The sequence below is a fragment of the Crinia signifera genome, chromosome 9 (assembly GCF_055691185.1).
Source record: "Crinia signifera chromosome 9, ASM5569118v1, whole genome shotgun sequence".
NCBI classification, from domain to species: Eukaryota; Metazoa; Chordata; class Amphibia; order Anura; family Myobatrachidae; genus Crinia; species Crinia signifera.
The window spans coordinates 166,246,336-166,274,216 of NC_139225.1; the positions used below are offsets into that span (position 1 = coordinate 166,246,336).

The following is a 27,881-nucleotide window of genomic DNA, read 5'->3' on the forward strand; positions in this document are numbered from 1 at the left end:
TCATGTGATCACTCTCTTTATTAGAAGTAATAATAGACAGCGCTGGGGGAGGGGCACACAGGTTATTGGGGGGGGAATGTATGACTATTGTGCGTATCTAGCTGAAACATCCCCGACACACACACGCTCGCAGTCACACGTCACACAGACATCCCAGGTTACACGCATGTCACACACTCACCCCCTCATCTCTATTCCTCTTTTACAGTATTAGACATAATCCTCGTTACATTGCTGCCCGTCTGACGCCAGAGGAACCTGGGCAAATACTGTGAGTGCCCCATTTACTGTCCGCCTGGGGGGCAACTGCTCGTAGGGACCCAGCAGCGAGCGCGGCCTCACATCATCCCCATCTGGAGCAGAGAGTTGGCGTAGAGCATCGGCTTCACATTGGGGTGCGGCTGCGGGAGAGGCAGGAGGCACCGTTATACACCATGGGGGGAGGATCTCTGCTCAACAAGGAGGGGGCCACAACGTCACAGAGCCACAAACAAGTATGTGCGTGGGGGGGGGGGGGGGGGGGGGGGGGATAGAGGGGCAGAGCCACATGCAGGGGGCACCACAAGCTGGGGGTAAAGAGATCCATGAGAAGGGGGCCCCACCAGGATCAGAGTTTGCATAAACTTACCACAGCATCAAACTGGTGGAATTTGGGTTTGAGGTCGGAGCCGCTGAGATGTATATAGGCCCCTTTATTGCCCATCTGGTCACTAGGAGAGGAGAGAGAGGAGTCAGTGACAGTCTGAGGACTGGGGGAGATCATGCGAGGATTCCGCCTGTACTCACCAGTAGTTCGGAGCTGAGAAGACCGTTACACAGTGACCATTGTGCGTCACCTCGTAGCCTTCCGCCTTCACCTCGTGACTGCGGATAATGTAATCCAGTCCGTTCTCTTCTAGGAACTTCCGAGTGACATCAGGTCCAAACTGACAGCTCACACCTCGCTTACTGGCAGAGCGCCCGTCCTGCAGAGACAGATAAAGCTGTGGATGGCAGGGTGGGCAGCTGGGAGGGGAGGTGGGTACAGATTACAGACGGGTAACGTTACCTGCGGCTGTGGGTCAGACCACAGAAGGTCGCACATTGGTCCTGTAGGAGGAGAGGAGACTGTTAGGGGGCGCTCAGGAGCAGACAGACCCGGTATATAAATACATTCTGTACAGATTACCTGAGTCTGGCGGCTGACGGTTCCTCTCTATATCACGGATCTGATCCAAGGTTACGCCATCCTCTGAGAAGAGACCCCCATGCATGATCTAGAGGGAAAGGACACGTAGCTGTGTTACATGCGTGATGCTGTCATTTGCCGGAACGCGGATATCCACAGAGTACATACTACATGGTACGGGGCCCATGTTATAACACAGTAGTCTATAGGGTGAGATTAGCAGTCATTGTATGGGGCCCAGGGAGAACACAGGGATCCGGAGACTGCACTGCACGGGGCCCATATGCTATATACACACACCAGGAACCAGCTAATGGGCCCTTATAGTGTTATATCATGTTCTCCTAGTAACAGTCATTGTATGGGGCCCAGGGATCCGGAGACTGCACTGTACGGGGCCCATATGCTATATACACACCAGGAACCAGCTAATGGGCCCCTATAGTGTTATATCATGTTCTCCTAGTAACAGTCATTGTATGGGGCCCAGGGATCCGGAGACTGCACTGTACGGGGCCCATATGCTATATACACACCAGGAACCAGCTAATGGGCCCCTATAGACTATAGTGTTATATCATGTTCTCCTAGTAACAGTCATTGTATGGGGCCCAGGGATCCGGAGACTGCACTGTACGGGGCCCATATGCTATATACACACCAGGAACCAGCTAATGGGCCCCTATAGACTATTGTGTCATATCATGTTCTCCTAGTAACAGTCATTGTATGGGGCCCAGGGATCCGGAGACTGCACTGCACGGGGCCCATATGCTATACACACACCAGGAACCAGCTAATGGGCCCTTATAGACTATTGTGTCATATCATGTTCTCCTAGTAACAGTCATTGTATGGGGCCCAGGGATCCGGAGACTGCACTGTACGGGGCCCATATGCTATATACACACACCAGGAACCAGCTAATGGGCCCTTATAGTGTTATATCATGTTCTCCTAGTAACAGTCATTGTATGGGGCCCAGGGATCCGGAGACTGCACTGCACGGGGCCCATATGCTATACACACACCAGGAACCAGCTAATGGGCCCCTATAGTGTTATATCATGTTCTCCTAGTAACAGTCATTGTATGGGGCCCAAGGATCCGGAGACTGCACTGCACGGGGCCCATATGCTATATACACACACCAGGAACCAGCTAATGGGCCCCTATAGACTATAGTGTTATATCATGTTCTCCTAGTAACAGTCATTGTATGGGGCCCAGGGAGCTCCCAGGTCACACCCTCAGTGAGAGAGGAACCCCACCCTGACCACACCAGGCGTCCCCGGGTCCCTGTGACGGCCATGATCATTCAGTGTATGCCAACGGCAGAAATATCAGCTGTGACCCTAAGCTGACCTTGCCCATTACAGGCTGAATACACAGTAGTGGCCCCATCCTATGATGTACCCGAGCCCGCAGGTGCATGGCCACACATCTCACCAGAACTCGCTGATTAATGCACATGGCCAGCGGCAGCCACTGGAACACCTCACTGAACAACTGGAACATCTGGGTGGAATATTTGGCTTTTACTTCTCCCTCAAACCCGTACATCTGGTTCATAGTGTCCGTCTCATGGTTACCTAGGAGAACACAAGAGGGTGTGAGCCCGAGAAACACCACAGTAGTACAGGGGATCAGCGGGATGGAAAGAAGATATAGCAGAAGCGACTGTGGTAACACAGGGCAGACACCAGGGGGCACTACCTACCTCGCAGCAGGTGGAAGTGCGCAGGATACAGCAGTAGTGACTGTAGTAACACAGGGCAGACACCAGGGGGCACTACCTACCTCGCAGCAGGTGGAAGTGCGCAGGATACAGCAGTAGTGACTGTAGTAACACAGGGCAGACACCAGGGGGCACTACCTACCTCGCAGCAGGCGGAAGTGCGCAGTATACAGCAGTAGTGACTGTAGTAACACAGGGCAGACACCAGGGGGCACTACCTACCTCGCAGCAGGTGGAAGTGCGCAGGATACAGCAGTAGTGACTGTAGTAACACAGGGCAGACACCAGGGGGCACTACCTACCTCGCAGCAGGTGGAAGTGCGCAGGATACAGCAGTAGTGACTGTGGTAACACAGGGCAGACACCAGGGGTCACTACCTACCTCGCAGCAGGTGGAAGTGTGCAGGATACAGCAGTAGTGACTGTAGTAACACAGGGCAGACACCAGGGGGCACTACCTACCTCGCAGCAGGTGGAAGTGCGCAGGATACAGCAGTAGTGACTGTAGTAACACAGGGCAGACACCAGGGGGCACTACCTACCTCGCAGCAGATGGAATTGCACAGGATACAGCAGTAGTGACTGGAGTAACACAGGGCAGACACCAGGGGGCACTACCTACCTCGCAGCAGGTGGAAGTGCGGCAGGATACAGCAGTAGTGACTGTAGTAACACAGGGCAGACACTAGGGGGCACTACCTACCTCGCAGACGGTGGGAGTGTGCAGTATACAGCAGTAGTGACTGTAGTAACACAGGGCAGACACCAGGGGGCACTACCTACCTCGCAGCAGGCGGAAGTGCGCAGGATACAGCAGTAGTGACTGTAGTAACACAGGGCAGACACCAGGGGGCACTACCTACCTCGCAGCAGGTGGAAGTGCGCAGGATACAACAGTAGTGACTGTAGTAACACAGGGCAGACACCAGGGGGCACTACCTACCTCGCAGCAGGTGGAAGTGTGCAGGATACAGCAGTAGTGACTGTAGTAACACAGGGCAGACACCAGGGGGCACTACCTACCTCGCAGCAGGTGGAAGTGTGCAGGATACAGCAGTAGTGACTGTAGTAACACAGGGCAGACACCAGGGGGCACTACCTACCTCGCAGCAGGTGGAAGTGCGCAGTATACAGCAGTAGTGACTGTAGTAACACAGGGCAGACACCAGGGGGCACTACCTACCTCGCAGCAGGTGGAAGTGCGCAGGAAACAGCAACTTGAAGCCACAAAGTGTCACTATCACTTCCACGGAAAATGAACCACGATCCACAAAATCGCCATTAAATATCTGCAGGGGCTCAGGAAAAGTGCCCGGAAAGTACCTGTGTAAATAAGCAAGTGCCAGCTATGGTGCCCACAGTATAACAACATGGCGGGTCACATTAGTGTGGTGCACTAATGAAAGAAATGGAGTCCTAAAATCTAACTTTTAATTGGTTTTATAATAAAACAAGCGAAATATAAATAACATATAATACATACAGATGGGGAAAAGGTATTTATAAAATTGCAAGTATGAGCGTGCCGCGTGTGTCAAATTTTATTAGTATAGTGTTTTACACATTCATAAACCCGCCGTCTCTGTACAAAATAAGCCCGTCAGGGTATGGTCATATTCCTGCAGTAATTCACTGCTGGGTATTTGTATCAATTTGTTACAGAGGGAAATATGTTGCCACTCGTATAAGTTGTTACTTTGTATTATTGCGAGAGGAGACTGAAAGTGTATGTATTAACAAGCCTCTCTCCAAGTCTCCAGCCCTCCTGGCTGAGGTAGCGTACACAGGAGGCAGGGACCTAGGTGTGTGTTATTATTATTCACACTGGTGTTCACCAATTCACATTTAGCTGGTTCACAAAAATACTGAGGTCTCTGTTCAATGCTGAGTACATTAGCTGTAAAGGCACATAGGTTAGAGCCTGGACTCCAGGAGTGTCAGGGAACGCTGATTTAGCATAGCGTTACACTTAATTGGCATATAAACTAAATTCGATCACAGTATAGATCGAATATAGATATAAGGAGAGTTATGGTAGACCTACCTTTGTTAACTCCCTTTCCTTGAAGTCCATGGGAACCACAGGGGACATCGGGGTTGTAGGCGGATCCAGGGGGTCCGAGGCACCAATCAGCGAAGCTCTTAAAGGTTTTACCCAGCATGCCCGGGCCCTCTCCCCTACAGCCCCGCCTCCAGGCTACTGCCGCCAGTTTTTGGTAACAAGCCGAGAGCAGGAAGCGGAGAAGAGAAGAGGACAGAGAACACATATGCCCAGAACTCATACATACTTCTGGACTGGTCAGAACAGGTCACAGTATCAGAACATCACATAAAGGTGAACCTCAGTGGCAAATTTAAAGGGTGGGCGCCCTGTGGTTCCCATGGACTTCAAGGAAAGGGAGTTAACAAAGGTAGGTCTACCATAACTCTCCTTTTCCTTGTCAGGGTCCATGGGTCCCACAGGGGACATCGGGGATGTCACAAGCCGTAATTAAGGGAGGGAATTTGTCTGAGGTGTCAGCAGAACCCGACGACCGAAGGAGGCATCCTGGGAGGCGAACGTGTCAAAGGCGTAGAACTTAATGAATGTCTGGACGGATGACCACGTTGCAGCCTTGCACAGCTGTTCGGCAGAAGCACCCCTGCTCGCTGCCCATGAAGGCCCAACCGCTCTAGTAGAGTGTGCTCTGATAGCAACCGGAATGGGCCTGTTAGACAGAAGATATGCCTGTTGTATAGCCATGCGGATCCAGCGGGCAATAGTTTGTTTACCCGCTGGCCAACCCTTCTTGTGAAAGCCATATAACACAAAGAGGGAATCTGATTTCCTGACCGATTTAGTGCGGTCGATATAGACGGTCAAAGCTCTGACCACATCAAGCAATTTTTCATCAGATGAAAGGTCATCTGAGGTGAATGCAGGTACCACGATTTCCTGGTTGACATGGAATTTTGTCACCACCTTGGGCAGATGAGAAGACCTTGTCCGTAACACTGCCCTGTCACTGTGGAACACCAGGAAGGGTGATTTACACGACAGTGCGGAAAGATCCGACACCCTGCGTGCGGAGGCAATGGCCAGGAGGAAGACAGTTTTGACTGTCAGCCATTTAAGCTCCACTGATGATAGTGGTTCAAACGGTGGTTTGGTTAAAGCTTGAAGCACTAAAGATAAGTCCCAAGGATTCGTGGGAGGGACAAAGGGAGGCTGTATGTGTACTACTCCCTGTAGAAATGTGCGAATGTCAGGTAAGAATGCAATCTTTCTCTGAAACCATACTGAAAGGGCTGAGATTTGGACCTTCAGAGAAGCCAATCTTAGTCCTAAATCCAATCCATTTTGAAGGAAGGCCAATATCCTGGCTGTTTTGAAAATCTTGGGATCATATTTATTAGAATTGCACCAAGAAAAATAGGAATGCCAAGTCCGGTAGTATATCTTTGAAGATGCTGGCTTGCGAGCCTGGATCATCGTCCTAGCCACCTTGTCAGAAAAACCCTTGCCCTTTAATAAGGCAATTTCAAGAGCCACGCCGTCAAAGACAGGCGCTGAGGGTCTGGATGAAGACACGGTCCCTGGCTCAACAGATCTTGACGAAGAGGCAATGGCCAGGGGGACTGGTGTGACAATTGTTGTAGGTCCACGTACCAGTGTCGGCGTGGCCAGTCTGGCGCGATGAGAAGAAGGGTTCCTCCTTCCTGCCTGAACTTTCTGATCACCCTGGGGATCATGTTTATCGGAGGGAACGCGTATGGGAGATGAAACTTCCACGGTACGGACAGGGCATCCGTGAAGTAGGCCTGCGGATCCCTGGTCCTTGCTCCGAAGCATGGGACTTTGAAATTGTGTCTGGACGCCATGAGGTCTATATCTGGAGTGCCCCAGACTTGCGTCAGACTGACAAACACTTCCGGGTGTAGAGACCACTCCCCCGGGTGGATATCCTGTCGGCTCAGAAAGTCCGCCTCCCAGTTCAGGACTCCTGGGATGAAGACTGCCGACAGGGCTAGGAGATGTTCTTCCCCCCAGGTGAGAATCCTGGAGACCTCCCGGAGGGCGGCAACACTTCGTGTTCCTCCCTGGCGGTTTATGTATGCCACCGCCGTGGCGTTGTCCGACCTGATCTGAACAGGTTTTCCCTGCAACAGATCCTGAGACTGAAGAAGGGCATTGTAGGCTGCTCGAATCTCTAAGACATTGATGGATAATCGAGATTCTGGTTCGGTCCAGACGCCTTGCAAGGACCGGGATCCTACTACTGCCCCCCAGCCTCGCAGGCTGGCGTCTGAGGTTAGTACTATCCATTCTCTGAACCAGAATAGTCTCCCCTGGTTTAGGTGGTCCATCTGTTCCCACCACAGGAGCGAGTCTTTGACCTCCTGTGTTAGAGTGAGAAACGTCGACTTGACGTGTTGTGGTAGGCCATCCCATTTCGCCAGGACCAGGCCCTGGAGCGGACGGGAGTGGAACTGGGCCCACTCGACCATGTCGAATGTGGACACCATCCTCCCCAATATTTTCATGGCCCAGTGAACCGAGACTCTTGGTTTCTGAGCAAAGATCTGGATTCTCTGTATTAAGTCCCTGGCCTTGTCGTTTGGGAGAAACAGACGCAGGGCTCTGGTGTCCAGTAAAGCTCCCAGATGCAACATTCTCTGGGAGGGGATCGTGGAAGATTTCTCCCAGTTGAGGAGCCACCCGTGATCCTGTAATGTGGAGACTGTTATCTGCAAGTGGGATGTTAGGACCTCTGGTGACTTGGCTACAATCAACAGGTCGTCCAAGTAGGGGAAGACCCTGATCCCCTGCTTGTGCAGGATTTCTGCCATTATAGCCATCACTTTTGTAAATATCCTTGGCGCTGTTGCAAGGCCGAATGGGAGGGCCTGAAACTGGTAGTGACTCTTCAGAATAGCGAAGCGCAAATACTTCTGGTGGGCCGGTAGGATGGGGATGTGGAGGTATGCGTCTCTGATATCTAGAGAGACCATGAAGTCCCCCTCCTCTAGGGCCAGGATAATGGTCCTCAAGGTCTCCATCCTGAACTTTGTGACTTTTACCACCTTGTTCAGAGCTTTGAGGTTTAAAATGGGACGGAATGTTCCATTTGGTTTTGGCACCAGGAACAGGGTTGAGTAGAAGCCGAGGCCTCTCTGGTGCCCTGGCACTGGAACAATGACCCGCGACCGAAGTAAGGTCTGTAGGATGATCCTCAAGTGTTCTGCCTTGCATGGGTCTCTTGGGAGACCTGTGCAAAAGAACCTTCTTGGGGGAGGCTTTGAGAAAGATATGGCGTACCCCTGCGACACTACCTCCCTCACCCAGGCATCCTTTGTGGTGGACAGCCACTGGTGAGCGAAGTACAGGAGTCTGCCTCCCACTTGGGGGTCCGTCTGTGGGAGGCTGGCCCCGTCATGCTGAAGGCTTGTCGGCCTTGGCGGGAGCCTGTCTGGCGGCCCAAGGCTGCTTGGGTTTGGGTTTGCCAGTTTTATGAGCGGGCGAGGGTCTGGTATAAGACTGTCCTCTGGCCTTGCCTTGAGGGCGAAAGGGCCGAAAGGACTGGGTTCTAGGCCTTTGAGGTAGAGCCGTAGGGAGGCAGGCTGTCTTAGCTGACGCCAAGGAGGCCACAATTTTATTTAACTCCTCCCCAAACAGGTTTTCCCCTTTAAAGGGTAAGAGTTCCAGAGTCCTTTTGGATTCTAGGTCCGCTTTCCATGACCGAAGCCAGATAATTCGGCGTGCCAGCACTGAACTGGCGGAGGCTCTGGCAGCTAGAGTGCCGGCGTCCGACATAGCATCCATAATATATGTTGCTGCATGTTTGATGTGTTGCATACACAGCCTAGCATCCTCAGATGCGACTGGGGCCAACTCATCCTCTATCACTTGCAACCAAGGAGAAATGGCCTTTGCCACCCAAGTAGCTGCAATAGTAGGCCTCTGCACTGCCCCTGCATAAGAAAAGGCTGCCTTGAGAGCGTTTTCCAGACGCCTGTCTGTCTGGTCCTTCAGGGCTGACCCTGAGGCTACCGGGAGCACGGATGGTTTAACCAGCCTGGACACGTGCGCGTCCACTGTGGGAGGGATTTCCCAAGGGGTACAATCCTCTGGAGGTAGCGGGTATCTAGCCAACATCTTTTTAGATATGTTGGCTCTCTTCCCTAAGGCCTCCCATTGATCTCTCCTGATTTCTGATAAATGATCAGAATGAGGGAACTGGGCTTTGACTACCTTCTGCTTTTTGAAGACGTCCCTGGTCTTAGCAGTGGGTTCAGGTTCGTCTGCATCTGACAGAAGAACCTCCCGGATAGCATAAATAAGTCCTGCTATGTCAGGAGTTTCAGCCTGAGAAGCGGAAGGGTCCGTCTGTGTCATCAGACCCATCCCTGGTTACCGGTAGCAACGGATTTATCGTTGATCTACTGGGTTGTGCAGCGAGTGGCAGTAGCTTCTGCATAGCTGCCGTAGTCTGCTGCAGGGTCTGCACCGTGGTCGACAAAGCATCCACCCATGGAGGGGGGGGCTGTACTACAGGGGGTGCTATAGCATTAGGGAGACGGTCCACCAGGGTGCCCAACAGCTGTTGAAAGGCTGCCCATGGTGGCTGGGGTGCCCCTGAGGGCTGGGGATGGTCAGGAGGAGTAAAGCAATTGACACATAGCCCATCCTGGATGACATCCATGTCAGACAGACCTGCAGCGCAGCTCTTGCAAGACAAGAGCAAGGGAGATTCTGTCTGGCTGCGCCCCCGTTTGGACATAGTGTGAACACTCCCAATAGGGGGGATACAGTGCACAGTAGGTAACTCAGTAGAAGAGGACCTAGAGTGATCCACTGACAGTATGTGACCTCTGAGGTAAAAACATCACTTAGAATAAAGTGGACAGTTTGAGAAAAAAAAAAAAACTGACAGAGGAAAAGAAAGTACTAGCACAAAGTCACATACACACTATATTAGGCAATATAGATAAGCTAACACACCCTATATCAACCACAGTACTCTATAGAGCAAAGTGGGAATGAGGGTGGCTGTGAAAAGCACTACTTAGCCTGTAGCCGGTTTCACAGGGGAGAGAGATGTGCCCGAGCTCTGGAGACCTGCGTGCTGCTGCAATGGCGCTGGTCCAAGAGAGGGGGGGCGGGCACAAACAGTTTCAGCTAATGGACGGCAGACCTCGAGGAGATTGGCGCCAAAGCTGGGGGAGGGGCTGCAGGCCAAACGCCACCTCCCCTTGCTGGACTTCCCCCACCGGAGCATAAGAGCTACTTAAAAATGGGTCCCCCCCAGGCCCAGCCTGCTGCTCTGTCCCCGGTGGTCTAGTGGGATCCCTGGCCGAAGCGAGTGCCCACGCCAGCCACCGCGGGCGTCTCCCAGCGCGCCGCGGCAGGACAGCGATTAGTGCTTCCTTAGGAAGCCTTACCTGCTCCTGGTCCGGCCACGCTGTCAGGAGAGCGACGTCCGGCGGTGCTAGGCGCTGACGTCGCCTCCGCCGTCTGCCTCAAGCTGTTCTGAGGAGGTCGGCGCCGGGAGGAGTGAAGGAGACGCTCACTCCGCTGTCAATCACTGACGGCGGGGAGCGACTCTGCCGCAAGGCGGCTTCTGCCGCCGTAGCAGCTGTTTTAAAAATAAAAAAGCTTCTTTTGGAATCACCTCAAAGAGGTGATTCCTGCTGATTACAGGTGCGTCTGCTTCCTGCAGGCACCAACTAAAAACTGGCGGCAGTAGCCTGGAGGCGGGGCTGTAGGGGAGAGGGCCCGGGCATGCTGGGTAAAACCTTTAAGAGCTTCGCTGATTGGTGCCTCGGACCCCCTGGATCCGCCTACAACCCCGATGTCCCCTGTGGGACCCATGGACCCTGACAAGGAAATATATATTACTCATACAGTGGAGTCTAAGCTCTAGAGATACCAGTGAGCGCTGATTTATATTCTCTGTCACTGGCAGATTATGCTGATATATAATGCCAGATATATCTCTTGATCAGCGTTTATGTCACTTATTGTATTAGCTATGCAATATACATTCATATATCAGGCTGATCGCACAGTAGCTGACATGGCAGATTATACTGATATATGATGCCAGATATAATATCTCCCAATCAGCGTCCCTGACTACTGTCACTTGTTGTATTAGCTATGCAATATACATTCACATAACAGGCTGCGAGTTTGTCAGGCTGATCGCACAGTAACTGACATGCTCCTCTATGACTGATAAGGTACGAGTGGTTAGCCCTAAAACGGGCTGAGTCTGGCCGGGTTAGGTAGGTGTGTGGTCACATAGTATATGTGGCAACACGCGGTAAGCAGACGCTCGCACGGCTAGAGGTGCCGATCGCGCGTTTTCGCTTATCCGCTTCTTCAGGGCAAGCCGCTCTGCAGTATCCGGAAGGTTTAAAAAGATTTTCATGTTGTGGGCATCAGCCAATCAGGTTCAATGAGCGGTAAGTCCAACCCTCCTGCTGCCCGATAATTGGTCTATTTCTCCCATCCTTCTCCTTTGAGGATTCGTATTGGGTGATTATGTTTTCTTCATATTTTAACATAAACTTGATACTGACATCCAGCAAATATTTTCTTGCCAATCCGTTAGATAAACTCTTATCAGTATATTATGCTCATTGGCTGATTGTCTCTTATTCGTATTGATATTCATATCAGCTGGTAGTCGGGTCAGCAGCACCTATTATTACATCGTGATGTTACGTATGAGGAATATATAGTACATCGCCCTGTCATTCATTGCCAATTCTTAATCGGTCTGAATTTAATTGTTATGTAGTAATACTCATCTTATCAGCTAAGGGATCCACAAAGTATTACTGAGATCTTGTCATTTGCTGATGTTTGAGAGGTAACGGGGGTAATGCCCAAAGAAATCCTAGTTTAAAATAGTCGCTTGTGTAGTGTGGAGGTTATGTCCACAGTTTGGTACAGTTACATCTGCGTGGTGTCAACAGGAAGGTTCATTTCTATGTGCTCATCCCTGTGTTGTGGGTTATGATTTCTAAATGGGTCTATGCGTTAACCCCATCAGAGTTGTGTATGGGAGGTGGATCCTCTATATGTGTCGACATCTTGGATGATGGTGTCGACACTGAGAGGTTAATCTCAATTCCCTCCATATATTGCCAGTGAGTGTTATCATAAGTAGACTATTAATCAGATCTACTGGAAGATGGAGTTCACTAATAGTAACTCCTAAACTGCACATTGCTCCATATACAGTGAAATGGGGTCTATGACCTGTGCGTCCTACGGATATGTATACCCAGTTATATGGAAGCATAGATACAGGCACCTTTTGAGAATTCACGACATAATTGTCCCTAAAAAGGAGAGTAAGGTTTCTCCACTGTCCCGTTTTTCTTCCCCACCTCTAAATGATAATATCATTATTACTTTCTAGCAACCAACTTATCATCTGGCACTATTACACACACTCACGTTCACCAATGGGCACACAGGACATTCCTCACGTTATATACACAGTACACAGATGGATGCACAGGTCATAGACCCTATTTCACTGTATATGGAGCAATGTGCAGTTTAGGAGTTACTACTAGTGAACTCCATCTTCCAGTAGATCTGATTAATAGTCTACTTATGATAACACTCACTGGCAATATATGGAGGGAATTGAGATTAACTTCTCAGTGTCGACACCATCATCCAAGATGTCGACACATATAGAGGATCCACCTCCCATACACAACTCTGATGGGGTTAACGCATAGACCCATTTAGAAATCATAACCCACAACATAGGGATGAGCACATAGAAATCAACCTTCCTGTCGACACCACGCAGATGTAACTGTACCAAACCGTGGACATAACCTCCACACTACACAAGTGACTAATTTAAACTAGGATTCCTTTGGGCATTACCCCGTTACCTTGAGATTTAGTCTCAAACATCAGCAAATGACAAGATCTCAGCAATATTTTGTGGATCATTTGGCAACATGATCCTGCAGCTGATAAGATGAGTATTACTACACAACAATTAAATTCAGATCGATTAAGAATTGGCAATGAATGACAGGGCGATGTACTATATATTCCTCTTACGGAACATCACGATGTCAAAATAGGTGCTTCTGACCCGACTACCAGCTAATATGAATATCAATACGAATAAGAGACAATCAGCCAATGATTATAACATATCTATATGAATTTACTTAACGGATTGGCAAGAAAATATCTGCTGGATGTCAGTATCAAGCTTACGTTAAAATATGAAGATAACATAATCACCCAATACGAATCCTCAAAGGAGAAGGATGGGAGCAAAAGACCAATCATCGGGCAGCAGGAGGGCGGGACTTACCGCTCATTGAACCTGATTAGCTGATGCCCACAACATGAAAACCTTTTTAAACCTTCCAGATACTGCAGGGCGGCTTGCCCTGAAGAAGCGGATAAGCGAAAACGCGCGATCGGCACCTCTAGCCGTGCGAGCGTCTACTTACCGCGTGTTGCCGCATATACTATGTGACCACACACCTACCTAACCCGGCCAGACTCAGCCCGTTTTAGGGCTAACCACTCGTACCTTATCAGTCATAGAGGAGTATGTCAGCTACTGTGCGATCAGCCTGATAAACTCGCAGCCTGTTATATGAATGTATATTGCATAGCTAATACAACAAGTGACAGTATTCAGGGACGCTGATCAAGAGATATATCTGACATCATATATCAGTATAATCTGCCATGTCAGCTACTGTGCGATCAGCCTGTTATATGAATGTATATTGCATAGCTAATACAATAAGTGACAGTAGTCAGGGACGCTGATTGGGAGATATATCTGACATCATATATCAGTATAATCTGCCATGTCAGCTACTGTGCGATCAGCCTGATATATGAATGTATATTGCATAGCTAATACAATAAGTGACAGTAGTCAGGAACGCTGATTGGGAGATATATCTGGGATCATATATCAGTATAATCTGCCATGTCAGCTACTGTGCGATCAGCCTGTTATATGAATGTATATTGCATAGCTAATACAATAAGTGACATAAACGCTGATCAAGAGATATATCTGGCATTATATATCAGCATAATCTGTCATGTCAGCTACTGTGCGATCAGCCTGATAAACTCGCAGCCTGTTATATGAATGTATATTGTATAGCTAATACCAATAAGTGACAGTAGTTACAAACGCTGATTGGGAGATATATCCAGCATCATATATCAGTATAATCTGCCATGTCAGCTACTGTGCGATCAGCCTGTTATATGAATGTATATTGCATAGCTAATACAATAAGTGACAGTAGTCAGGAACGCTGATTGGGAGATATATCTGGGATCATATATCAGTACAATCTGCCATGTCAGCTACTGTGCGATCAGCCTGTTATATGAATGTATATTGCATAGCTAATACAATAAGTGACAGTAGTCAGGAACGCTGATTGGGAGATATATCTGGGATCATATATCAGTATAATCTGTCATGTCAGCTACTGTGCGATCAGCCTGATAAACTCGCAGCCTGTTATATGAATGTATATTGCATAGCTAATACAATAAGTGACATAAACGCTGATCAAGAGATATATCTGGCATTATATATCAGCATAATCTGCCAGCGACAGAGAATATAAATCAGCGCTCACTGGTATCTCTAGAGCTTAGACTCCACTGTATGAGTAATATATATATCTATACTCTGAGAGAATAACAGCATCACTGCTGACATATTCTATATTATCCAGTCGCATACTGCGAGATAATATAAGTTAATACAGCAAGATAACCAGCATTTGAGCAAGATGCCTAAATAAAAAATAGCACTGTGATCGAATTGAGTTTATATGCCAATTAAGTGTAACGCTATGCTAAATCAGCGTTCCCTGACACTCCTGGAGTCCAGGCTCTAACCCATATGCCTTTACAGCTAATGTACTCAGCATTGAACAGAGACCTCAGTATTTTTGTGAACCAGCTAAATGTGAATTGGTGAACACCAGTGTGAATAATAATAACACACACCTAGGTCCCTGCCTCCTGTGTACGCTATCTCAGCCAGGAGGGCTGGAGACTTGGAGAAAGGCTTGTTAATACATACACTTTCAGTCTCCTCGCAATAATACAAAGTAACAACTTATACGAGTGGCAACATGTTCTCCTCTGTAACCAATTGATACAATACCAAGCAGTGAATTACTGCAGAAATATGACCATACCCTCTGACGGGCTTATTTTGTACAGAGACGGCGGGTTTATGAATGTGTAAAACACTATACTAATAAAATTTGACACACGCGGCACGCTCACACGTGCAATTTTATAAATACCTTTTCCCCATCTGTACGTGTTATATGTGTTTTTTTATATTTCGCTTGTTTTATTATAAAACCAATTAAAAGTTAGATTTTAGGACTCCATTTCTTCCATTGGTGCACCACACCAAGACAAATCTTTTTTCCTCTCTGCTTTTGTGAATTATCTTATTTGTCAGTGGTAGCACACCCCTGAATTATATTAGACACAAGATTGTCACAATTACAAACAGGGGGTCACCTGTATATCCAACCTACACAATTTAAGGATACACCATCTTGTGCGATTGTACCCAAACCTTTGTGTACATATCTGATCCAACACACACACGGAGCACAGGACACATACAGTATATACCGGTTACAATATGGAGAGTAACATATGACATGATATAGTTTATAGGTGGATGGTGGGATCTAACCTCCACAACCAGACAAGAATGAAGCAAACCTAACGAGCTGACATAACAAGATGGCCGCTCACCGCTCAGAAAGGATACGTAGGGATTACTCTCCGATGGTACTCCGTTGAGATGGAAAATGTTCATGAGGTCGTAGAACTGTCCATGTGTGTCACCGCAGACTGTCACCTGCTGAGACTAACAGGGAGAGAGGACACACTGTGACAGCGATAAACAGACAGGGATCGTAGGGATCAGGCAGTGGCACAGAACAAACCTTGTCCAGCGAGATCTCCACCAGGCTCGGGAGCTGAGACAGAATCTCCTTCAGCTGTACAAGCATCTGAGGGGGAGACAGGATTGGTATCATTGCTCTGCGGTATACAACGTACACACAAGAACACGCCTTCACCTGCTGCGCTAACCAAATGTGCTTACAGTGTGTATAATAGGGCAGCCCAGCAGCGTGTAGGGGCCATAGGGCAGCCCAGCAGCGTGTAGGGGCCATAGGGCAGCCCAGCAGCGTGTAGGGGCCATAGGGCAGCCCAGCAGCGTGTAGGGGCCATAGGGCAGCCCAGCAGCGTGTAGGGGCCATAGGGCAGCCCAGCAACGTGTAGGGGCCATAGGGCAGCCCAGCAACGTGTAGGGGCCATAGGGCAGCCCAGCAACGTGTAGGGGCCATAGGGCAGCCCAGCAATGTTAGTACTTATACTAGGAAACCTCTTGCATTAAAGCCTCCCCTCCTCTTCTGGGTGATGTGCGCAGTACATCTGGTCCAACCATGTACAAGTACAAGTCATTGTCACCATACAACAACTACCAACAGGCATCAGGTCTAACAGGGACCTCCTAGGCGTTTCCAGGATAGGAGATATGTTGCCTTTGCACATCCCACAGAGTAAAGGCGGTGTACACAGCGGATGCGAGGGGTGGGAGAAAGGGCGGTGTACACAGCGGATGCGAGGGATGGGAAAAAGGGCGGTGTACACAGCGGATGCGAGGGATGGGAGAAAGGGCGGTGTACACAGCGGATGCAAGGGGAGTAAGGGCGGTGTACACAGCGGATGCAAGGGGAGTAAGGGCGGTGTACACAGCGGATGCGAGGGGAGTAAGGGCGGTGTACACAGCGGATGCGAGGGATGGGAGAAAGGGCGGTGTACACAGCGGATGCGAGGGATGGGAGAAAGGGCGGTGTACACAGCGGATGCCTAGTCCCAGCGGTCTACACATGCGAGAGACGGGAGTAAGGGCGGTGTACACAGCGGATGCGAGGGGAGTAAGGGCGGTGTACACAGCGGATGCGAGGGGAGTAAGGGCGGTTTACACAGCGGATGCGAGGGGAGTAAGGGCGGTTTACACAGCTAGTGTTCCCGCTAGGCTGTTTTAGCGGGGCGCTGCGCCCTGCCCGATTTTTATTGGGGCAAAATGCACCCTGCCCCTCTAGCAGCGCCCCGCTAAATCAGCCTGCAGTCTGTCCCGCCGGAGTGCCCGGGCCGTCGCATCGCTGAAGGGGGCTTGCCCGGCCATGGCTACGTCCCGGCAGCTCAGTGACGTAGTCATGGCCGGGCAAGCCCCCTTCAGCGATGCGGCAGCCCGGGCACGCCCCCATGTGCGATGCGGCGGCCCGGGTACGCCTCCTTTGGTGACGCGGCCCGGGCACGCCTCCTTTGGCGACGCGGCGGCCCGGGCACGCCCCCTGTGGCGACGCGGCGGCCCGGGCACGCCCCCTGTGGCGACGCGGCGGCCCGGGCACGCCCCCTGTGGCGACGCGGCGGCCCGGGCACGCCCCCTGTGGCGACGCGGCGGCCCGGGCACGCCCCCTGTGGCGACGCGGCGGCCCGGGCACGCCCCCTGTGGCGACGCGGCGGCCCGGGCACGCCCCCTGTGGCGCCGCGGCGGCCCGGGCACGCCCCCTGTGGCGACGCGGCGGCCCGGGCACGCCCCCTGTGGCGACGCGGCGGCCCGGGCACGCCCCCTGTGGCGACGCGGCGGCCCGGGCACGCCCCCTGTGGCGACGCGGCGGCCCGGGCACGCCCCCTGTGGCGACGCGGCGGCCCGGGCACGCCCCCTGTGGCGACGCGGCGGCCCGGGCACGCCCCCTGTGGCGACGCGGCGGCCCGGGCACGCCCCCTGTAGCGACGCGGCGGCCCGGGCACGCCCCCTGTAGCGACGCGGCGGCCCGGGCACGCCACCTGTAGTGACGTCGGCGTACCCGGTCCGCCCCTCCAGCGCCCTGCCTCATTTGGTTCCTAGAAGGAACACTACACAGCGGATGCGAGGGCGGTGTACACAGCGGATGCGAGGGGAGTAAGGGCGGTGTACACAGCGGATGCGAGGGGAGTAAGGGCGGTGTACACAGCGGATGCGAGGGGAGTAAGGGCGGTGTACACAGCGGATGCGAGGGGAGTAAGGGCGGTGTACACAGCGGATGCGAGGGGAGTAAGGGCGGTGTACACAGCGGATGCGAGGGGAGTAAGGGCGGTGTACACAGCGGATGCGAGGGGAGTAAGGGCGGTGTACACAGCGGATGCGAGGGGAGTAAGGGCGGTGTACACAGCGGATGCGAGGGGAGTAAGGGCGGTGTACACAGCGGATGCGAGGGGAGTAAGGGCGGTGTACACAGCGGATGCGAGGGGAGTAAGGGCGGTGTACACAGCGGATGCGAGCGGAGTAAGGGCGGTGTACACAGCGGATGCGAGCGGAGTAAGGGCAGTGTACACAGCGGATGCGAGGGGAGTAAGGGCAGTGTACGCAGCGGATGGGAGGGGAGTAAGGGCAGTGTACACAGCGGATGCGAGGGGAGTAAGGGCGGTGTACACAGCGGATGCGAGGGGAGTAAGGGCAGTGTACACAGCAGCTGGGACTAGGCGCCATCTGGCTCGAGCTGTATATACTGCGATACACACACACAGATTTACCTGATAGACACATTTCCGATGAAGCTTCTTCTGATCTTTATAAAATTTCATTAGTTCCAGCATGAAGTCCAAGGTGACCTTCCCATCCTGTAACTGGGGACCTGTGTACTCATCTTCTATGGCTGGAGACAGGGAAAGAGCGCACTGTGAAACGCACACCACTGACCTGCAACAGAGGGTACACCTACCTACTGCCCAACACCTCGCGGGTACACCTGCCTACTGCCCAACACCTCGCGGGTACACCTGCCTAATTCCTACCTACTGCCTCACACCTAGCGGGTACACCTGCCTACTGCCCAACACCTCGCGGGTACACCTGCCTAACTGCCCAACACCTCGCGGGTACACCTGCCTACTGCCCAACACCTACCTACTGCCCCACACCTAGCGGGTACACCTGCCTAACTGCACAACACCTACCTACTGCCCCACACCTAGCGGGTACACCTGCCTAACTGCACAACACCTACCTACTGCCCAACACCTCGCGGGTACAGCTGCCTACTACCCAACACCTCGCGGGTACACCTGCCTACTGCCCAACACCTACCTACTGCCCCACACCTAGCGGGCACACCTACCTACTGCCCCACACCTCGCGGGTACACCTACCTACTGCCTCACACCTAGCGGGTACACCTACCTACTGCCCAACACCTACCTACTGCCCCACACCTCGCGGGTACACCTACCTACTGCCCCACACCTCGCGGGTACACCTACCTACTGCCCCACACCTCGCGGGTACACCTACCTACTGCCCCACACCTCGCGGGTACACCTACCTACTGCCCCACACCTCGCGGGTACACCTACCTACTGCCCCACACCTAGCGGGTACACCTGCCTACTGCCCCACACCTAGCGGGTACACCTGCCTACTGCCCCACACCTAGCGGGTACACCTGCCTACTGCCCCACATCTAGCGGGTACACCTGCCTACTGCCCAACACCTCGCGGGTACACCTACCTACTGCCTCACACCTAGCGGGTACACCTACCTACTGCCCAACACCTACCTACTGCCCCACACCTAGCGGGTACACCTACCTACTGCCTCACACCTAGCGGGTACACCTACCTACTGCCTCACACCTAGCGGGTACACCTACCTACTGCCTCACACCTAGCGGGTACACCTACCTACTGCCCAACAACCTACCTACTGCCCCACACCTAGCGGGTACACCTACCTACTGCCTCACACCTAGCGGGTACACCTACCTACTGCCCAACAACCTACCTACTGCCCCACACCTAGCGGGTACACCTACCTACTGCCTCACACCTAGCGGGTACACCTACCTACTGCCCAACACCTACCTACTGCCCCTCACCTAGCGGGTACACCTACCTACTGCCTCACACCTAGCGGGTACACCTACCTACTGCCTCACACCTAGCGGGTACACCTACCTACTGCCTCACACCTAGCGGGTACACCTACCTACTGCCTCACACCTAGCGGGTACACCTACCTACTGCCTCACACCTAGCGGGTACACCTACCTACTGCCTCACACCTAGCGGGTACACCTACCTACTGCCTCACACCTAGCGGGTACACCTACCTACTGCCCAACACCTACCTACTGCCCCACACCTAGCGGGTACACCTACCTACTGCCTCACACCTAGCGGGTACACCTACCTACTGCCCAACACCTACCTACTGCCCCACACCTAGCGGGTACACCTACCTACTGCTTCACACCTCGCGGGTACACCTACCTACTGCCCCACACCTAGCGGGTACACCTACCTACTGCCCCACACCTAGCGGGTACACCTGCCTACTGCCCCACATCTAGCGGGTACACCTGCCTACTGCCCAACACCTCGCGGGTACACCTACCTACTGCCCCACACCTAGCGGGTACACCTACCTACTGCCCAACACCTCGCGGGTACACCTGCCTACTGTCCCACACCTCGCGGGTACACCTGCCTACTGCCCAACACCTCGCGGGTACACCTGCCTACTGCCCAACACCTCGCGGGTACACCTGCCTACTGTCCCACACCTCGCGGGTACACCTGCCTACTGCCTCACACCTAGCGGGTACACCTACCTACTGCCTCACACCTAGCGGGTACACCTACCTACTGCCCCACACCTCGCGGGTACACTTGCCTACTGCCCCACACCTCGCGGGTACACCTACCTACTGCCTCACACCTAGCGGGTACACCTACCTACTGCCCAACACCTAACTACTGCCCCACACCTAGCGGGTACACCTACCTACTGCCCCACACCTCGCGGGTACACCTGCCTACTGCCCCACACCTCGCGGGTACACCTGCCTACTGCCCCACACCTCGCGGGTACACCTGCCTACTGCCCCACACCTCGCGGGTACACCTACCTACTGCCCCACACCTAGCGGGTACACCTACCTACTGCCCCACACCTCGCGGGTACACCTGCCTACTGCCCAACACCTCGCGGGTACACCTACCTACTGCCCCACACCTAGCGGGCACACCTACCTACTGCCCCACACCTCGCGGGTACACCTGCCTACTGCCCCACACCTCGCGGGTACACTTGCCTACTGCCCCACACCTCGCGGGTACACCTACCTACTGCCCCACACCTCGCGGGTACACCTACCTACTGCCCCACACCTCGCGGGTACACCTACCTACTGCCCCACACCTCGCGGGTACACCTACCTACTGCCCCACACCTCGCGGGTACACCTACCTACTGACCCACACCTCGCGGGTACACCTACCTACTGCCCCACACCTCGCGGGTACACCTGCCTACTGCCCCACACCTCGCGGGTACACCTGCCTACTGCCCCACACCTCGCGGGTACACCTACCTACTGCCCCACACCTAGCGGGTACACCTACCTACTGCCCCACACCTAGCGGGTACACCTACCTACTGCCCCACACCTAGCGGGTACACCTGCCTACTGCCCCACATCTAGCGGGTACACCTACCTACTGCCCCACACCTAGCGGGTACACCTACCTACTGCCCCACACCTAGCGGGTACACCTACCTACTGCCCCACACCTAGCGGGTACACCTGCCTACTGCCCCACACCTAGCGGGTACACCTACCTACTGCCCCACATCTAGCGAGTACACCTGCCTACTGCCCAACACCTCGCGGGTACACCTACCTACTGCCTCACACCTCGCGGGTACACCTACCTACTGCCTCACACCTAGCGGGTACACCTACCTACTGCCCAACACCTACCTACTGCCCCACACCTAGCGGGTACACCTACCTACTGCCTCACACCTAGCGGGTACACCTACCTACTGCCTCACACCTCGCGGGTACACCTACCTACTGCCCAACACCTACCTACTGCCCCACACCTAGCGGGTACACCTACCTACTGCCCAACACCTACCTACTGCCCCACACCTAGCGGGTACACCTACCTACTGCTTCACACCTAGCGGGTACACCTGCCTACTGCCCAACACCTCGCGGGTACACCTACCTACTGCCCCACACCTAGCGGGTACACCTGCCTACTGCCCCACACCTCGCGGGTACACCTACCTACTGCTTCACACCTAGCGGGTACACCTGCCTACTGCCCAACACCTCGCGGGTACACCTGCCTACTGCCCAACACCTCGCGGGTACACCTGCCTACTGTCCCACACCTCGCGGGTACACCTGCCTACTGTCCCACACCTCGCGGGTACACCTACCTACTGCCCCACACCTAGCGGGTACACCTACCTACTGCCCCACACCTAGCGGGTACACCTACCTACTGCCCCACACCTCGCGGGTACACCTACCCTACTGCCCCCACACCTCGCGGGTACACCTACCTACTGCCTCACACCTAGCGGGTACACCTACCTACTGCCCCACACCTCGTGGGTACACCTACCTACTGCCCCACATCTAGAGAGGAGCTGTGGTGCACACATACTCACTGCACCAGAGAAGAGCTGCAATACAGGTACCTACTGTACCTCGCCTTTAGGGCAGTGGTAACAGAATAAACGGATAGGGGGTTAGGGAACCATATAACTCAGGCGCTTGGAGTAAGATGTTGCAAAAGCCACTATCTCAATGGTAGAAATTTATTAAAAAATACATGTATAAAAAGATTGAAAAAATAAGAAAAAAATTTTTCACTCACATAAAAATTCAAGTAGATTGTACCAAGTCAGAATCGTCCCGTGTGTATGCAGGGAAAAAAATTTTATGTGAATTTTTATGTGAGTGAAAAAAAATTTTCTTATTTTTTCAATCTTTTTATACATGTATTTTTTAATAAATTTCTACCATTGAGATAGTGGCTTTTGCAACATCTTACTCCAAGCGCCTGAGTTATATGGTTCCCTAACCCCCTATCCTTCTATACACACACTGTGTCGGCTGATTGAACTGACTGGGAACCCTTTCTTGGGCTGCTGGTATAGAGGCGCACTAGATAAATCACACACCACCTTTTTGCAGTAACAGAATAAACGGCTAAGACATCTGTGAATGAAGAAATATTCTCCTAGGGACAGGACGGGAGGACGCGCACCCCCTACACACCGGGACACTGACACCCCTGTTCTGAAGGTAGATCAAATGCAGCGATAATGACCCATTTTACCAGACAACCTCCAAGTACAGTTATAGCCCCGATATTTACGTACTCATCCCCCTCGATGTCCAGGGAGTCAACCACGGAGCGGTTATGCTGATCGCAGGCAATCGCTCTCTCAAATGCCTTCTGCCGCACTAGTTTGCTGCACTCCTGAAACTTCATCTGAGCATCTTTGTCCTGGGGGCGAACCTTCACCACCTGGAGAGAACAGAGCAATGGGTCAGGAAAGGGGAGCATGTGGGGGGCGGGGAGAGATATAGACGGCAAGTGCTCTGACCGTCTCATAGTCTTTCAGAGCAGCCTTCAGCTTCCCCAGGGCCATGTTACTGGCCGCCCGCCGGTAGTAGCCCTTAATGTATTTGGAATCGAGCTGTATGGCGCGAGACGCATCAGCCAGAGCGTAACCATAACATTCAGTGCGCAGATACGCCAAGCTGCGGTTCCCATAGTAGATGGCAGTATTGGGGCTGAGAGCGATGGCTTCTGTGTAATACTGCACGGCGTGGTCATAATCCTTCACTAGGAGGCAAAGATAAGAGGTTACAGTCTAATATTCCTGCAGACGTCAGCACAGCACCGACGCAGCGAACCGCCGACATGGATGGAGGTGTGGCTGGACACGCTGGGAGCAGTAGTGCAGCAGCAGGGGAGGCCGGCAGGACATGCTGAGAGCAGTAGTGCAAAAGCAGGGGGGAGGCCAGCAGGACAGGCTGGGAGCAGTAGTGCAGCAGCAGGGGGGAAGGCGGCAGGACACACTGGGAGCTGTAGTGCAGCAGGTTGGACCAGCAGGACACGCTGGGAGCTGTAGTGCAGCAGCAGGGGGGCAGTAGGACATGCTGGGAGCAGTAGTGCAGCAGAAGGGGGCAGTAGGACACGCTTGGAGCTGTAGTGCAGCAGGGGGGGGCAGTAGGACACGCTGGGAGCAGTAGTGCAGCAGGGGAGGTCGGCAAGACATGCTTGGAGCTGTAGTGCAGCAGGGGAGGCCAGTAGGACACACAGGGAGCATTAATGCAACAGCAAGGGAGGTCAGCAGGATACGCTGGGAGTAGTAGTACAGCAGGGGGGGCGGCAGGACATACTGGGAGCAGTATTGCAGCAGGGGAGGTCGGCAGGACATGTTGGGAGCAGTGGTGCATCAGGGGAGGTGGGGAGGTTGGCAGGACACGCTGGGAGCAGTAGTGCAGCAGGGGAGGTCGGCAGGACACGCTGGGGGCAGTAGTGCAGCAGGGGATGTCGGCAGGACACGCTGGGGGCAGTAGTGCAGCAGGGGAGGTCGGCAGGACACGCTGGGGGCAGTAGTGCAGCAGGGGAGGTTGGCAGGACACGCTGGGAGCAGTAGTGCAGCAGCAGCGGGGCGGTAGGGCACACTGGGAGTAGTAGTGCAGCAGCAGCAGGGGGCGGTAGGGCATGCCGGGAGTAGTAGTGCAGCAGCAGGGGTCGGTAGGGCACGCTGGGAGTAGTAGAGCAGTAGCAGGTAGGCCGGCAGGACACGCTGGGAGTAGTAGTGCAGCAGGAGGGAGGCCGGCAGGACATGCTGGGAGTAGTAGTGCAGAAGCAGGGAGGCCGGCAGGACACACTGGGAGCAGTAGTGCAGAAGGGGGGCGGAAGGACACACTGGGAGCAGTAGTGCAGCAGAAGGGGGGCGGTAGGACACACTGGGAGCAGTAGTGCAGCAGGGGAGGTCAGCAGGACACGCTGGGAGCAGTAGTGCAGCAGGGTAATTCAGCAGGACACGCTGGGAGCAGTAGTGCAGCAGGGGAGGTCAGCAGGACATGCTGGGAGTAGTAGTGCGGCAGCAGGGGGCGGTAGGACACGTTGGGAGCAGTAGTGCAGCAGCAGGGAGGCCGGCAGGACATGCTGGGAGTAGCAGTGCAGCAGAAGTTGGGCGGTAGGACACGTTAGGAGCAGTAGTGCAGCAGCAGGGGGGGGGGGCGGCAGGACATGCTGGGAGCAGTAGTGCAGCAGCAGGGAGGTCGGCAGGACACGCTGGGAGTAGTAGTGCAGCAGCAGGGAGGCCGACAGGACACGCTGGGAGCAGTAGTGCAGAAGGGGGGCGGTAGGACACACAGAGCAGTAGTGCAGCAGAAGGGGGGTGGTAGGACACGCTGGGAGCAGTAGTGCAGCAGGGGAGGTCAGCAGGACACACTGGGAGCAGTAGTGCAGCAGGGGAATTCAGCAGGACACGCTGGGAGCAGTAGTGCAGCAGGGGAGGTCAGCAGGACATGCTGGGAGTAGTAGTGCGGCAGCAGGGGGCGGTAGGACACGTTGGGAGCAGTAGTGCAGCAGGGAGGCCGGCAGGACATGCTGGGAGTAGCAGTGCAGCAGAAGTTGGGCGGTAGGACACGTTGGGAGCAGTAGTGCAGCAGCAGGGGGGGCGGCAGGACACGCTGGGAGCAGTAGTGCAGCAGCAGGGAGGCCGGCAGGACACGCTGGGAGCAGTAGCAGGGGAGGTCGGCAGGACACGCTGGGAGCAGTAGTGCAGCAGCAGGGAGGCCGGCAGGACATGCTGGGAGTAGTAGTGAGGAAGCAGGACACACTGGGAGCAGTAGTGCAGAAGGGGGGCGGTAGGACACACTGGGAGCAGTAGTGCAGCAGAAGGGGGGCGGAAGGACACACTGGGAGCAGTAGTGCAGCAGAAGGGGGTCAGCAGGACACGCTGGGAGCAGTAGTGCAGCAGGGTAATTCAGCAGGACACGCTGGGAGCAGTAGTGCAGCAGGGGAGGTCAGCAGGACATGCTGGGAGTAGTAGTGCGGCAGCAGGGGGCGGTAGGACACGTTGGGAGCAGTAGTGCAGCAGCAGGGAGGCCGACAGGACATGCTGGGAGTAGCAGTGCAGCAGAAGTTGGGCGGTAGGACACGTTGGGAGCAGTAGTGCAGCAGCAGGGGGGGGGGGGCGGCAGGACACGCTGGGAGCAGTAGTGCAGCAGCAGGGAGGCCGGCAGGACAAGCTGGGTGCAGTAGCAGGGGAGGTCGGCAGGACACACTGGGAGTAGTAGTGCAGCAGCAGGGAGGCTGGCAGGACACGCTGGGAGCAGTAGGGCAGAAGGGGGGCGGTAGGACACACTGGGAGCAGTAGTGCAGCAGAAGGGGGGTGGTAGGACACGCTGGGAGCAGTAGTGCAGCAGGAGAGGTCAGCAGGACACGCTGGGAGCAGTAGTGCAGCAGGGGAATTCAGCAGGACACGCTGGGAGCAGTAGTGCAGCAGGGGAGGTCAGCAGGACATGCTGGGAGTAGTAGTGCGGCAGCAGGGGGCGGTAGGACACGTTGGGAGCAGTAGTGCAGCAGGGAGGCCGGCAGGACATGCTGGGAGTAGCAGTGCAGCAGAAGTTGGGCGGTAGGACACGTTGGGAGCAGTAGTGCAGCAGCGGGGGGGGGGGGCGGCAGGACACGCTGGGAGCAGTAGTGCAGCAGCAGGGAGGCCGGCAGGACACGCTGGGAGCAGTAGCAGGGGAGGTCGGCAGGACACGCTGGGAGTAGTAGTGCAGCAGCAGGGAGGCCGGCAGGACACGCTGGGAGCAGTAGTGCAGCAGAAGGGGGGCAGTAGGACACGCTGGGAGCAGTAGTGCAGCAGGGGAGGTCAGCAGGACACGCTGGGAGCAGTAGTGCAGCAGGGGAAGTCAGCAGGACATGATGGGAGTAGTAGTGCGGCAGCAGGGGGCGGTAGGACACGTTGGGAGCAGTAGTGCAGCAGCAGGGAGGCCGGAAGGACACGCTGGGAGCAGCAGCAGGGGAGGTCGGCAGGACACGCTGGGAGTAGCAGTGCAGCAGCAGGGAGGCCGGCAGGACACGCTGGGAGCAGTAGTGCAGAAGGGGGGCGGTAGGACACACTGGGAGCAGTAGTGCAGCAGAAGGGGGGCGGTAGGACACGCTGGGAGCAGTAGTGCAGCAGGGGAGGTCAGCAGGACACGCTGGGAGCAGTAGTGCAGCAGGGGAATTCAGCAGGACACGCTGGGAGCAGTAGTGCAGCAGGGGAGGTCAGCAGGACATGCTGGGAGTAGTAGTGCGGCAGCAGGGGGCGGTAGGACACGTTGGGAGCAGTAGTGCAGCAGCAGGGAGGCCGGCAGGACATGCTGGGAGTAGCAGTGCAGCAGAAGTTGGGCGGTAGGACACGGTGGGAGCAGTAGTGCAGCAGCAGGGGGGGGGCGGCAGGACACGCTGGGAGCAGTAGTGCAGCAGCAGGGGGGTGCGGCAGGACACGCTGGGAGCAGTAGTGCAGCAGCATGGAGGCCGGCAGGACACGCTGGGAGCAGTAGTGCAGCAGGGGGGGGGGGGGGCGGCAGGACACGCTGGGAGCAGTAGCAGGGGGGTGCGGCAGGACACGCTGGGAGCAGTAGTGCAGCAGCAGGGCGGCCGGCAGGACACGCTGGGCGCTGTAGTGCGGTTACCCCGGAAGTACTCGTTGGCCCTCTCTTTCAACTCCTCCGCCGTTCTGTCCCCGCCGCTCCCGGTCTCTGACCCCCCGGTCTCGGCCGCCCGCTCTCCCTCGGCCATCTTCCCGCTGCCGGTCACCGTCACTGCGTCACCGAGAGAGCGACATCCGGCGGCCACATTGCGAATGGCAGCAGCGCCGGAGACACGTGACGCAGCCGCCCTCTTGTGGCTGGAGGAGACGGAAGGCGGCTGTCCGCCATGTTGCGGATGGCAGTTTGGTAACTATGGGGACAGCTGTCATACGCAAGCTGCTGCCATCCCATAGTAACCTGCCCTCCTGCATTCTGCACCCAGGAGACTCCCTGAC

The 27,881-nt window shown here is 54.4% G+C and overlaps 1 protein-coding gene across 1 annotated transcript; it reads right to left on the bottom strand.

The window, feature by feature from the left end:
• Positions 1-27,712, bottom strand: PPP5C (protein phosphatase 5 catalytic subunit). Its single transcript, XM_083160402.1, has 13 exons — positions 27,529-27,712; positions 23,421-23,662; positions 23,197-23,341; positions 18,544-18,668; positions 15,903-15,968; positions 15,725-15,823; positions 4,090-4,195; positions 2,618-2,760; positions 1,169-1,256; positions 1,049-1,089; positions 787-965; positions 629-710; positions 1-401 (listed from the first exon to the last, which is right to left on the bottom strand). The coding sequence occupies exons 1-13, from the start codon at positions 27,632-27,634 to the stop codon at positions 339-341; spliced, it is 1,485 nt and encodes a 494-aa protein (XP_083016528.1). The 5' UTR covers positions 27,635-27,712; the 3' UTR covers positions 1-338.
• Between the last annotated feature and the right edge of the window lie 169 nt (positions 27,713-27,881).

Coding starts and splice junctions, on each gene's coding strand:
- PPP5C (XM_083160402.1), bottom strand. CDS start 27,634: ATGGCCGAGGGAGAGCGGGCGGCCGAGACCGGGGGGTCAGAGACCGGG. Junction 23,342..23,420: donor CTCTGAAAGACTATGAGACG/GTCAGAGCACTT, acceptor TGTTCTCTCCAG/GTGGTGAAGGTTCGCCCCCA. Junction 15,824..15,902: donor TGGAGATCTCGCTGGACAAG/GTTTGTTCTGTG, acceptor TCTCCCTGTTAG/TCTCAGCAGGTGACAGTCTG.